A 12,048-nucleotide genomic window follows, 5' to 3' on the forward strand; every position below is an offset into this window, starting at 1 on the left:
GAGCAAAAAGGTCAGCTCAAGCCAATGCTGTGATTTGATTGGCCGCACTTGATACTATAAATCGAAACAAGTCAAAGTGATGACAACCTCAATTGAGTTCAATTTTATTCGCTGACCGTTGAGAAAAATAAATGAGTTGTTAGCATGTTGAAGTACCTGACTGGCAAAGAAATGCCCACTGATCTTCACAAACACTTCATCGTTCTCATCTGGAGTTTGGTCCCGCGGTACGATGACCTCAGCGCTTGTAAGATTTTGAAGCTCATTCACCTGAAATCAGCAGCACAGTAAGAAATGGAGCTGGATGGATGGATGGATGGATGGATGGATGGATGGATGGATGGATGGATGGATGGATGGATGGATGGATGGATGGATGGATGGATGGATGGATGGATGGATGGATGGATGGATGGATGGATGGATGGATGGATGGATGGATGGATGGATGGATGGATGGATGGATGGATGGATGGATGGATGAACAAGCGCCAATCGACTCACCGTCTTGCCACCTTTCCCGATGACCCTTCCGGCTGCAGTAGAAGGAACCTTGATGTGCGTCTCCAGTTTGACTTCCTCCTTCCCCGAGAAGAAGTTCTCCTCTTTCAGCTTACCAAATATCCGACCCTGGGCCTGGACATCAGAGGAGGGCGTGAGGTACATTCAACAATACCAGCTTAAAAAACAGGCATGAACTCAAATGATTACTAATGATGATTGATTACATTCATTCTTTCAGGAAAATAATTTACTCATTTCCCAAGTGATACTTCTTGCAGCCATATTTATAATTAGGTTACCTTAAATTGAGCCTCTGGCGTGCCGGTAATGATCACCATTCTCTCTGTGACATCGGGGCTCTCAGCTGGGGCAATCTAAAGGCAAATCAGAGAGAAGAAATTGGAGCGTACGTTTCATTACAATTTTTTGGAACGTGAAACTGTGAGGTCTCCGCACCTTGATGGAGGCTCCAGCAAAGTGGGCGAGCTGCTTAATATGCTGGCCCTTCTTGCCAATGAGAGCTCCCACTGCCTGAGTTGGAATAAAGAGGTAGACAACCTCCTGTTCTGGAGCCTGTGGGTGGAAACAAAGATGCTTTTAAGCACACACACAAGGAGTGAAAATGCTTTTTTTTTGTATTTTAGTTCTCCGGGAAGCAGACAAGAAAAGATGACAGTGCGTGAACTCGATACCACATGAGCCAAGTCTGGAGGCAAGACAGCCAAAAAAATTCCTGTCAAAGTTTCCACTAGAAGACACAAATGATGTAAAAGTAGCTTTCAAGAAGTCTCTACAGACAAATTGGAGTTTCACAACTTTTTATCATTCAAATCGAAATGTTTTTTTCATGGTGTAAATTTGATGTTTTCAATTTTGATAACTGAATCATTTTTTGTAATGAATTGCAGATGTGTCTTGATTCCAACAATTATGCTTGTGTTTTTTTTTTAAAACTAATAACATTTACTTTCCACATAACCAGCAAATATGGAAAATGAAAGCATGACACATGTCTGTCCTTAATGTAAACAACCCATGTGTTGGTTTTCAAAATCCAATCGCAAAGGTGTGCCAGCACATCCATGTTTTAAGATAAGCCGAGGTGTCCGTCAAGTGTAACGCTCTTGTATGTTTTGACCCGACGCCTGCAAACAAAATTCGGCAAAGAGTTGAGCTTTTTGCCGTCTGGCCTCGTGTATTTGTGTACTTGTGGTTTATTGAGTGGATTTAATGAGCCCTAGCTCAACTCTGGGCTGGAACTCTCAATCCAGACATATTTGTGGTGTTCTGGTGGCGGTGGTGATACTGAGAAGCTGATGAGGGATTCTCAATGCAATTTTTTTCCCTTGAATCCAATTCAGGGATTTAAGAAACTTTTCTCCTTCCAATAGCACTCAAAAAGTGACATTTTGCCACACAGCAAAAGAAGACATGATCTCTTGTGTTCAATTCAATTCTAAATAATTCTACGCACGGGCCACAACATTAGGTATGCCTGCACGTCCCAGTAATATCCGAACTGCAAAAAAAATTGAGTTCTGTTCCCAATAGATTCCGCCTTTTCAACGTTCATTAGGAATATTATATAGAGAGTATGTTTATTTGTGAGGAAAATATATAAATATTTCATATTATGAAATTAATAAAGACATTGTCATTCCTTTTACTTATCCCTCATACGCTCAACAAATTGGAAAAATAAGCCCCAGGCCGCTATATAAGGAAATTCAGTCTTGAGAAAACATCTCGGCCTGATGCAGTACACTTCATCACCGCAAACTAGCCGCCAATGTTGTGGCCGGGTGTCACCATGGCAACAGTCAGTGTGGTGCAGCTTTTTGAAGGACATACTGAGTGCTGGTGGGGGATGGCACTTGCTGGAGGAACCCCGTACAGGCCACTGAGATGTGAAGAGTGACTCTGCAAGTGAAGTGACAAGCAAGCGGATCAGGGTGGTGCACGTACGCACACATTCCCAGACACACTCACACAGGCTCCCAACCCGGCGGGGGAAATTTTTCGAGGCATGAAGTCGTAGTGAATCACGCGCTCTGTGAAGCCCGCCGATACATTCTGGCCCATTCCGTCTCACGCTGCTCGGATCGGGATGCCGGCAATGAGTGCAGACTTTGTTTCACACGCACACTGACTCATCTCTGGAGAGTATTGCGGTGGGGTGTGTGTGAGTGTGTGAGTGTGTGTGTGTGTGTGTGTGTGTGTGTGTGTGTGTGTGTGTGTGTGTGTGTGTGTGTGTGTGTGTGTGTGTGTGTGTGTGTGTGTGTGTGTGTGTGTGTGTGTGTGCGGGGGGATTCAAACTGTGTACCACAACACTGTCCTCTAATCAGTGGAGCAAAGGTTGCCAGAGATGCCAACAAAATATTTTTTTCGGGAACAAGCGGCGCCAATCAAAAGCTAGAATCGAAGTTATTCTAAGGCCTGCCGTACCACGAAATATCGCCACATTTAGTCGGTTTCGACTAAAAGTCGTGTATGACGACGGCCGTCCAACACTTAAGCGCTTCGTAGGCAGGCACTTCTGACTGATTTTCAAAACGGTCTGTCCTTCCGGTACGCTTCCCAATTTTATTCGCAGCAGACATGGGGATGATAGGTATCTAAGTTATTTGTTAGGTCATGCTCTTAAGGGCTCTTGTTTGGTCCACCAGTTTCTCAGCAAGAGCGCGAGAGAGGCAGACAGATAAAGCAGAGGGAGACTTACTAAGAATGGGTTGTATCCTGCCTGTGCCACAGAGTTGGCTGAGCCGCGAGGTCCAGCAGCTGGGGGCAGCACCGGCATACCAGAGGAGAAGATGCCCAGAGCGTTGAGGTTCAAGCCCGGGATAAGGTTGGCCTGTTGCTGGAACGAGACAGAAGACAAATCATGATGAGGGTATTCAATAAGCGTGAACTCTGGTACTTGGAACTTTTGGAGGACCACTGTAGGTTTGAACCAAGAATACTGCCTAAATGTATTCAGTCCAGTCCTGGGGTATTTTAGTTTTAGTACTTTGGAACCCCTTGCTTCCAGGAGAAAAAGAAGATAGCTATTGCTCTAGGCATAATAATATTTGATCCCTTAAAACATGCAAAGCAGTATTAAGGAATACAGCCACAAAGTCGATACCAAGAGCTCAGAATTTGATTCAGTTGAACATTTCAAGGAAAATTTGATGAAAGATTAATTGAGGAACTGAAGAAAAAACGAATGAAAACATTTAGGTACAGAAGGTATTAATGGTAAAATGGTAATGACAACAAATTAACTTGAGAATAATTTTCAAGTAGTACTTTGTTAAGAGAAAGGTTAACAGCATGACGTACGTTTGCGGGGTAAAAAGTGGCACGGCGGAACGTGTCTCATGTAATACCATTATAGTCCACTAGACGGTGCTCACATATTGGAGGAGACGCGCAGGCAGTCCAACTAGCTCACATATTTAGACTATCGACAAGTTACTGTTTGCAGTGGGGTTGCCTCTTTTGATTGGTGGACCATATTATTATTATTTTTTTTTTCATATTTCGATATATGGCAAAATTTTAGAATGCCCGCACTGCGACAAATTGTCGATATTGTCTTCCTGAACGAAGTTAAGAGCAAAATTATCAATGTGTGTCCAAGTAGTAAACAAACACTGTTGTTGCCTCCTCGGACTGAATGATGATGTCATAGGGGGGATCAGATGGATGCTGGGAATGAGCAGCGTTACGGGGAAGATTTGCACGTGCACAGCGGGGAGAAGGAAGGCGTGAGTCAGAACCTCTAGGAAGAGTCAGACGACTGTGAAGCGATCGTGTGATGTTCTCTGTTTGCCAGCAGTGGCTAATGACTGAGCTTCTACTACCTCTTATATAGCATGCAACCTGCACACACACAGTCACGCAGATGATGAGCTGGCACACACTCACATTTATAGCAGCGATGTCGTTCTCGTACGCCTCCCTCAGTTTCTTCATGATTTCCGCCTCGGCTTTACAAAGCGCTTCCAAGATACCCTTCACCGTGATGGTCCTTTCTGGGTTGTAAATGGTTAAGTCTTGTAACCTACACACAAACGCAGATGTGTCAAAGCATTGTGCAAACAAAGAATATGAGGCTGATTTTGCTTATCACAAAGTGGGGTGGGCTGGATTTTAATTGGATCCCCATGTATCTCCCTCAGCAGTTAATGAAGTTTGGGCCTTTCAAAACGGGCATAAACATTTGTGCTGATAAACAACACATATTTTTTATTAGTACATGTTCATTAAGTCTGAGACATCATGTGCAATTAGACCATACACTAAAATCATTCCTAATTTCATGCCCTTGTTAAATATTGACTTCAATTGATTTCACTTTAATTCCAATAAATAAATAGTAAACCATTAAACCAGTTAACCAACATTACACATTCTGGGCTTAAACGTATATGCTGGTGCCTAGAAAATATATCGGTGCATCTCAATATATTCAACTCAATGGCAGAAAAGTTTTATTTCAGTAGTTCAATTCCAAAAGTGAAACGCAAACATTGAACAAGTTATCAAGTGGGGTTTATAAAAAAAAAATCTGAATTTATCTGTAATTTACTACTCAACTAAGATAAATTAATTAATAGAGATGGACCTGTTTGTAGTGAATAAGTCTCTTTTTTTTTTTTTCATCATTATACTTATTACTATACTTACTATATTTTTTCCAATGCACCTTCACATGCTATACTTGAATCCATGTTACTCAACTCTTCATGTCTGGGAACTGCCTTATACAAAGTTTGTCTTGGCAACACACGTTCAATTGATCATTTATGATACTCGTATGAAAGTTGTTCGCAACATCTTGTAGAAAGGCGTGATCAAACGAGGAGAGGAACAGACGTGACTTACGAGGAGATGGTTATCTTGGTCCCTGTCTCCTCCTCGATCTTCTTCAGGTTGCGGCCCTCCTTCCCAATGAGGCGGCCCACCAGGCTGTTGTGGGCCAGCAGTTTCAGAGGGATCTCCTCCGGCCTGCGGACAAATTACGTTAAATTCATACTTAATCACAAGCAGCTATTAATGAAGCAATGTTTTTATGATCCTTACAAGGGGGTTTCCTCTAAAACTCCAAGCTAGTTAAGACTGGCGCTTCTACAATTATAGCATAGAATTAAAAGTCAAAGCCAATTAGATATGCTGTCCGTCTTTGTGCAACGCTAAGCCGCCGTCACGTTTCAGCCTGTGTGAGGTGTGTTGTGTGTTTACTGTGTTAGTGGTCCACGGGGAGAACGCACGCTGAGATTAAAAGGTGTCGCTGGCGGGTTAAAGGATAAGATTATAGGCCACGGACGTTTATGGCTGGCTCATCCCTTCCTGGACGTAACGTGAACGTCAACTCACGTCTTGGTCTCGTTGGCCTCCTTCTGCATGATGTCCAGGATCATGCGGCAGGCCGAGGAGCAGCCCTCCGGCGATGAGTGGATGGTGATGGGTTTCTCGGCCGCGCCTGCGTTCTCCTTCCGATGGATGTCAACTCTGTCGTGGGAAAGCAATGACGTCATAACGACAATTATTCAGGAGGTGTTGCCTCGCCAAGTTGCTTACTTGGACTGCGTCTGCTTGGTGACGTTTTTGATGGTGAGTCCCTCCTTGCCGATGATGGCGCCTACAAATTGAGTAGGCACGAGCATGCGCAAAGGAAAATCCTGCTGTTGTCGGGTCCGCGGTGCGCCAAAGCCTCCCGAAGGTCCGGGCTGAGGGGTGTCCTGGTCTCGCGACAACCGGCCGCCGCGTCGACCTCGGGCGGCCTGTGCCGGCGGAGCGGCGTCCAAATCCATGATGTACGACACCCTCAAGGAGAAGTCGTCGCACTGCTGGTCTGTCAACTTCTCAATGGCTCTGGAGGGTTGACGACCAACAGTAAATATTTAGCGGCAGGAAAATGCATTTCAATTGAGTCAGTCTAGATTTAAGCAATCACGCCCAAGTAGGCGTCTCTGTTTGTTTTACTCACTCTTTAGCTTCCTCCTTGGTTGCGTACGTAACATTCACCACGGCCGTTTCTGTGTCAGTGTTGACTGTGAGAGAAGAAGCATACATCACATGTCAGAAGATGTCATCATCATTATATAGCGATAACTATTTCCTGTAGCACAGCTCAACTTCCTAAGTGACAAATGTGTCAATTTAAAACTGCGTAGCGCTGATACTCGCATAAACAAACAAGCAACACCAAGAGAAACTAAGTGGAAAACGGAAATAGCAGTGCACCAATGTGATGAAATCAGACACAGAAGAAGAGTGGCGTACCTTGTTCCACATTTTCTACTGTACCATATCGAGCCAGCAGACCGTCGAAATCCTAACGGAGACATGATAGCGTTAAATTAAATAGAGATGTGGGGGAGTAAAAAAAAAAAAAAAAAAAAAGTACTCCATGGACATTCTGGAAACTGCACTAAATCAGTCTGCATGTGTTATTATACTATTTATGTCATTAACTAATTGGTGAATTGCTTTATTGTACATGACAAATAAAATTATCAATAAAACAAATAATTTGACACATATTTTTACTTGTTTTTTAAATGTATTAATACATTAAGATTTTGTAAATTATTTCATTTTATTATTAATAAATTTATTTTGTTGAAAAAAATGGGGTTGAGGGAAATGAACCAAGGAAGTCGGGTCAAGTTTGGAAACCAAAAGGGTGTAATGAACGTGCACACACAACTCACCTCCCACTGGAAATGAGGAGGAATGTTCCGGATCTGAATCTTCCTACTCCTGCGGAGATGGGAGAGACAGTGAAAATTACAAACCGAGACATGCACACAGAAATAGTTTTATGTCCATTGTTGCATTTCATACCAACTACATGCATTTCCCACCCAATTCTATTAAAAGAACTATTTGATAGTTTTACACTCCAGTTTTCTTCCAAGCGATGATTATTTCCTTAAGATGGGAGACGTTGGTTAGCGGGGGCTGCGTAACACCTCCCAGGTTGTTCTTTTAGTAGGCAAGGTTAAATCTCTACACGCATAGTGTGTCTCAGTTGCCATGGTTACAGCTAGCTCACATCACCATTTAGCGGCCTCATTGCCGGGCTTAGCGATCATCTCGGTCAAGTGAGACAAGTCATGGAACTGCTCCCGTGTTTTGTTTTATTTCACTATTTTTTTTTTCATTTACACATTTAAATAAAAATTCTACAAATCAGAACCTGACATTTGAACCTGCGACAAGATGCGCTAACCATTCTGCCTCTAAGTGTGTTATGAAATAAGAAAACTCAAGATTGTTTCCCAGTATCTGTACGTACTCTTTTGAACAGCTTTTGGTATTAAATTTCCACATCGTGCTGTTTTATCACCACAATTTTCTCTTAATAGCTCAAACACAAAACCGCCCCGTGACCACAAAGTGTGAGAAACAGCACAAGCAGCGGCGCAGTCAACACAAGTGCTGCGATTTCCAAAAGAAGCAGACATTTATGTGGAAGGAAAAAAAAAAAAAAAAAAAAAAAACAGCACACACTCGCGCAAAACCCCCAAAGTCCTTAAGAGCACTTTGGAGGACAATTAGCAGACATTCCATGAGCTGAAGTGATGGAGAAAGCTGGAGGAGAGGTGAGAGTGGGAGAAATTAGCGTCTGCGGTGGGCTGGCCAAGCTTTCTGGAAAGACGCACATGCGGGCAGCAGGACATGAATGAATGAATGACTCGTTCTGACTGTGCTCCTCCGGGGAACAAGAAAAAAAGAGAGGAGAGGGCAGAGGAGGAGGAGGAGGAGAGAGGCTGAGATTCACACAGGACATTCCACTCTTCACCTCATTCATCCAATACGACAAACAAATGAGTTGACTGTGTTTGGCATGTGCGTGACTATTAAACGAGGCTTGAAATAGATTTTGCTTTGGAGTGAGTGGATGACTTACACACTGCGAGGCAAAATAGGTTGTATCAAAGTGTCGTAAGCAACTTCTAGCTAAGCAAAATGTCACAGTATGGAAAGAACAGCTCAGAAATGTCTGCTTGGATGCGGCGAGGACTTGAAGTGAGGTCTTCCCTATTGATTGTGCTAATGGACACCACTGATCCGCGCTCGTTCGCGTGCTGCACTTGATGCCGCTAGTCCGTGTTCTCGGGATCAAATGTCAGTCGAGCTGAAGTCCAGAAGGAGGCTGCCAAAGAGGGGGCTGTTGCCAAGTCCAAATGAGGACCATTATACTAGCTGGGAGTACATCAAAACAGAAATCAACAAATATGATATCACCGGGATCTGCCCTTTTGATTTCACTTTACAAAAAGTCCAATAACTTAGCCAGGATTAATGAAAACTACGGAATCCACAAATCTCGCACTGTTAAGCAAAAAAAAACCAAAAAACAAGGAACTTCACTGAACTCACGTTCGTACATGGTAGATCCATTAAGGACTCTAAATTAAGTGTGCTTCTGGTTGTTTGTCTATTTTTGCCCCGCGATGGGCTGGCGATTCGTCCAGAGTGTAAAGTCAGCTGGGCTCGGTTCCAGCTCACTCACACGGATGAGCGCTGTCGAAAATGAACAGCTGGATAGTTTACCTGCTCACCAGCGGGCTGGATAGAATTGTGGTGGGATCTTTTAATTGAATATGATTGCTATAAAAAGAGTTTTGTTTATATACCGCAGAGCCTGGAAATTCAAATGCGGTGTGGAGTGCGTGTGAAAAGGGATGTCTCTTTTTTTCGACATATTGTTACTGTAATGCTTCCGCACACCAGAGTCATCCTTCGCTGCCTTTCTTCTTTGGTACACCTCACCACACAATGCCCCGTCGCTCGCAAGTATGCAGCTTCCAGGATCTTTTTGGAAAAAGTGACACTTGCCCATTTTAAGCATGCCTGTGGCTACACGCTAAGCAGAACGTCCCCTGCCCGTCTGTCTGTCTGTCTGTAGAGTTGGGTGAGACCCCCATGCCAATGTGGACTGTTTTGTTTACACGCGCGCACACAAGGTGAACCCAGAGCCCTTCCTCGGCTCCTCCTTTCCAAGTGCGCCAAATGAGAGGAGGATTCACACAGAATGGTCACTTAATGTTTGTTAGCTGCCTGCCAATAAGGGGGGGGGGGGGTAGAAATCCTCTCAATTTGGCCTTTGGATAGCCAAGAGTGGCCACGCTCATTTGAAAAGCTAATATTTACCGCTCCCACCTGTAACAGCTAAATGGCGGCGTCTGCGTACACAGCACACAGGGCGGTCCCGCGGATTTGGACGAGCAGGAAAGAGGCTGCTCGCTCGTCAATGCATTCTGAAGACGATTGAGATCATTGACAGAAAAGCTCAAGTTAAATCACTTAAGCACTTCCAGGAGTTCTTAATCTGTATGACTCACTCTTACTGTACGGCCATAAAAATGATAAATAAACTAAATGAAGTCCCTTCACGTTGATATTTTTGTAAAATGAATGAATTATAACAATTATAACAATATTTAAGTTATTCCGTGCAACTCAAATTCTTTGAAGATTTGAGTTGTTTAGTCTCACAACTAAAAGTGCTAAGCTTTATTTCTAATTTACAACACATTTAAGTTGACACATTAAGGGTTATTACGATTGTTTCGCTCACAAAACAACTGATGAACATTTACAACAACAGATAGATTTTTGCTATTATTTTATTAACCACTTAAACTACATGACTTTGTATTTTATGAGCTGATGAAGTTTTACAGTGTTTTATTGCTGCTATGCCTGTTCAATACAAATTTGCATTTGTAGTATTTTACGCGTAATACTTTCTGCATTTTTTGCACCTGTCGTGAAAAATATTTTGTGAAAAGCACATTACTAATAGCCTTGGTAAAATTATGAAGTTATTCTTCTGGTACACAAAAGGTTATGATTTTGTAATGCATTTGATGAAACCACTAGTGGAGAGAATGCGAGAGACAGAGAGAACGCAACGCAAATGTCACATTGTAATTTGACATTTAGATATAATAATGAACCAAATTTTTTCTCAGCTGTATCTTCCTACATGTTGCTAAATTTATAAAAATGATTATTTCGTATACAAAAAAAAATTGTTATAGAAGGGCAAAATTGTAACATCTAAAGTAAAGAATTTGGGTCTTGAGGACAAAATGGTCCCTTTTTTCCACAGCAAAGGATAAAAACATTGGTGAAATAATTGTGTGTAATGAGGCCCTCTGAAAGCGTTGTTTACCTCCTAGTTGTGAGCACAAGCTCGTGCTGTCGGTGACGGCTCGCAGGCCCAGCGGGAGGCTCACTTTGGATGAATAAAGAGACATCCCAAATAGCCTTTCAGTCCACTGGGCCTGTCGGCAGCATGTCTCGCTCTCACCAGGAAAAAATAAAAAATAAAACCCCACACAGCCCTTAACTCACTCCCAAGTGTTTTTCATGCAAAGAAAATTGGCTATTTATTTATTTATTTATTTATTTATTTATTTATTTATTTAATTGTTTGTTTGTTTGTTTGTTTGTTTGTTTGTTTGTTTGTTTGTTTGTTTGTTTGTTTGCTTGCTTGCTTGCTTGCTTGCTTGCTTTTAGGCCAGTGCAACTGTTCAAATGTAAATTCGCCATTTTGAGAAAAGATTGCAGAAATGCTTTGGTGACTGATTGGCATTTCAGCCTCATTGCCAGTTGTGTTGTATTCGTGTATATTTGACCCCCCAAAAACTCCTTCTCTAAACTAAGTGGAAGAATAATCGGTGAATAAAAAAGAAAATATTAATGATTTATTTGAGTTCACTTAGAATTGCTATTTAATATGATTCTTCTAGCTACATAATGAAAGGCCTTTTGGAGGCCCTCACTGACTAATTATTGTAACCTAGTGAGGTGTCCCACCCCTCAGAACTTTCTATGTTTCTAGTCATTATATCCTACTCATATATATATTCGTAAATGCACAGTATATGCGTTCATTGAAACAAAGGGCTCGATTTGGAACATGAACACCTCCCTATTCAAAAAATGTAAACATCTTGTTGTCACACACATAAATCAGAACTCTGTCCCTTTGTATTCATACACACAATTAAACCATAATTATCATGGTGTCTACTCACAAACAACGTAATCTTCAATCTGTCATTTCAAATGACCACCTAATGTAAACAAACAAGAAAAATATAATACTGTATGACAATTCCGTTTATAGATGCATCCTTGAATTCCTCAGCACACATAAAAGGCTTGCACCTTCTCTACACGCAAAGACCACGGCAGTAACGAAGCGCTCGCTCCACCGTGCTGCCGAGCATCTCATCTCAGCAGGAAGCGCCCGAACGCCTGCGTTTCCCTTATCAACTCTTTGCGGGCGAGAGCTCATCGGGGTGCAACAGTGAGCTTGCCGCCTTCTTCTCTCGGCTAAAGAGAGGAAGAAGCAGTGCGAGTCGGCGGATGCACGTCACTCCAATAGAGGCGCACGGCCTCGTCTCAAGAGAGGGTTTGAAGTCATTAATTCTTGAACAAATCTACTTATAATCTCTTATATTTGGCCATTCACATACTCGCCCACTTCAATTCACGTTTAATGAAAATATATATATTAGTGCATTCATTTAC

General features: G+C 42.4%; 1 protein-coding gene and 1 long non-coding RNA gene across 6 annotated transcripts in view; one reads left to right on the top strand and one right to left on the bottom strand.

The window, feature by feature from the left end:
* The window catches only part of igf2bp2a (insulin-like growth factor 2 mRNA binding protein 2a), a 41,625-nt gene that overhangs the window by 5,004 nt on the left and 24,573 nt on the right, over window positions 1-12,048 (bottom strand). For 4 of the 5 annotated variants that reach the window (XM_049727393.2, XM_049727391.2, XM_049727390.2 and 1 more), the window contains 13 exons: window positions 7,206-7,254; window positions 6,775-6,826; window positions 6,479-6,542; window positions 6,070-6,363; window positions 5,866-6,000; window positions 5,374-5,496; window positions 4,414-4,549; window positions 3,224-3,361; window positions 2,356-2,424; window positions 961-1,077; window positions 804-878; window positions 505-636; window positions 157-270 (listed from right to left, as the gene is read on the bottom strand). In XM_049727393.2, coding sequence (XP_049583350.1) covers window positions 157-270; window positions 505-636; window positions 804-878; window positions 961-1,077; window positions 2,356-2,424; window positions 3,224-3,361; window positions 4,414-4,549; window positions 5,374-5,496; window positions 5,866-6,000; window positions 6,070-6,363; window positions 6,479-6,542; window positions 6,775-6,826; window positions 7,206-7,254 — 1,498 coding nt within the window. The remainder of the gene's footprint in view (window positions 1-156; window positions 271-504; window positions 637-803; window positions 879-960; window positions 1,078-2,355; window positions 2,425-3,223; window positions 3,362-4,413; window positions 4,550-5,373; window positions 5,497-5,865; window positions 6,001-6,069; window positions 6,364-6,478; window positions 6,543-6,774; window positions 6,827-7,205; window positions 7,255-12,048) is intronic. The other variant, XM_049727394.2, reaches the window with a different exon arrangement.
* On the top strand, window positions 908-1,700 carry LOC137840512 (uncharacterized). The gene is made up of 2 exons (XR_011087204.1): window positions 908-1,053; window positions 1,149-1,700. It is a non-coding gene; the product is annotated as an uncharacterized lncRNA (long non-coding RNA).

The sequence above is a fragment of the Syngnathus scovelli genome, chromosome 8 (genome assembly GCF_024217435.2).
Source record: "Syngnathus scovelli strain Florida chromosome 8, RoL_Ssco_1.2, whole genome shotgun sequence".
In the NCBI taxonomy this organism is placed as follows: domain Eukaryota; kingdom Metazoa; phylum Chordata; class Actinopteri; order Syngnathiformes; family Syngnathidae; genus Syngnathus; species Syngnathus scovelli.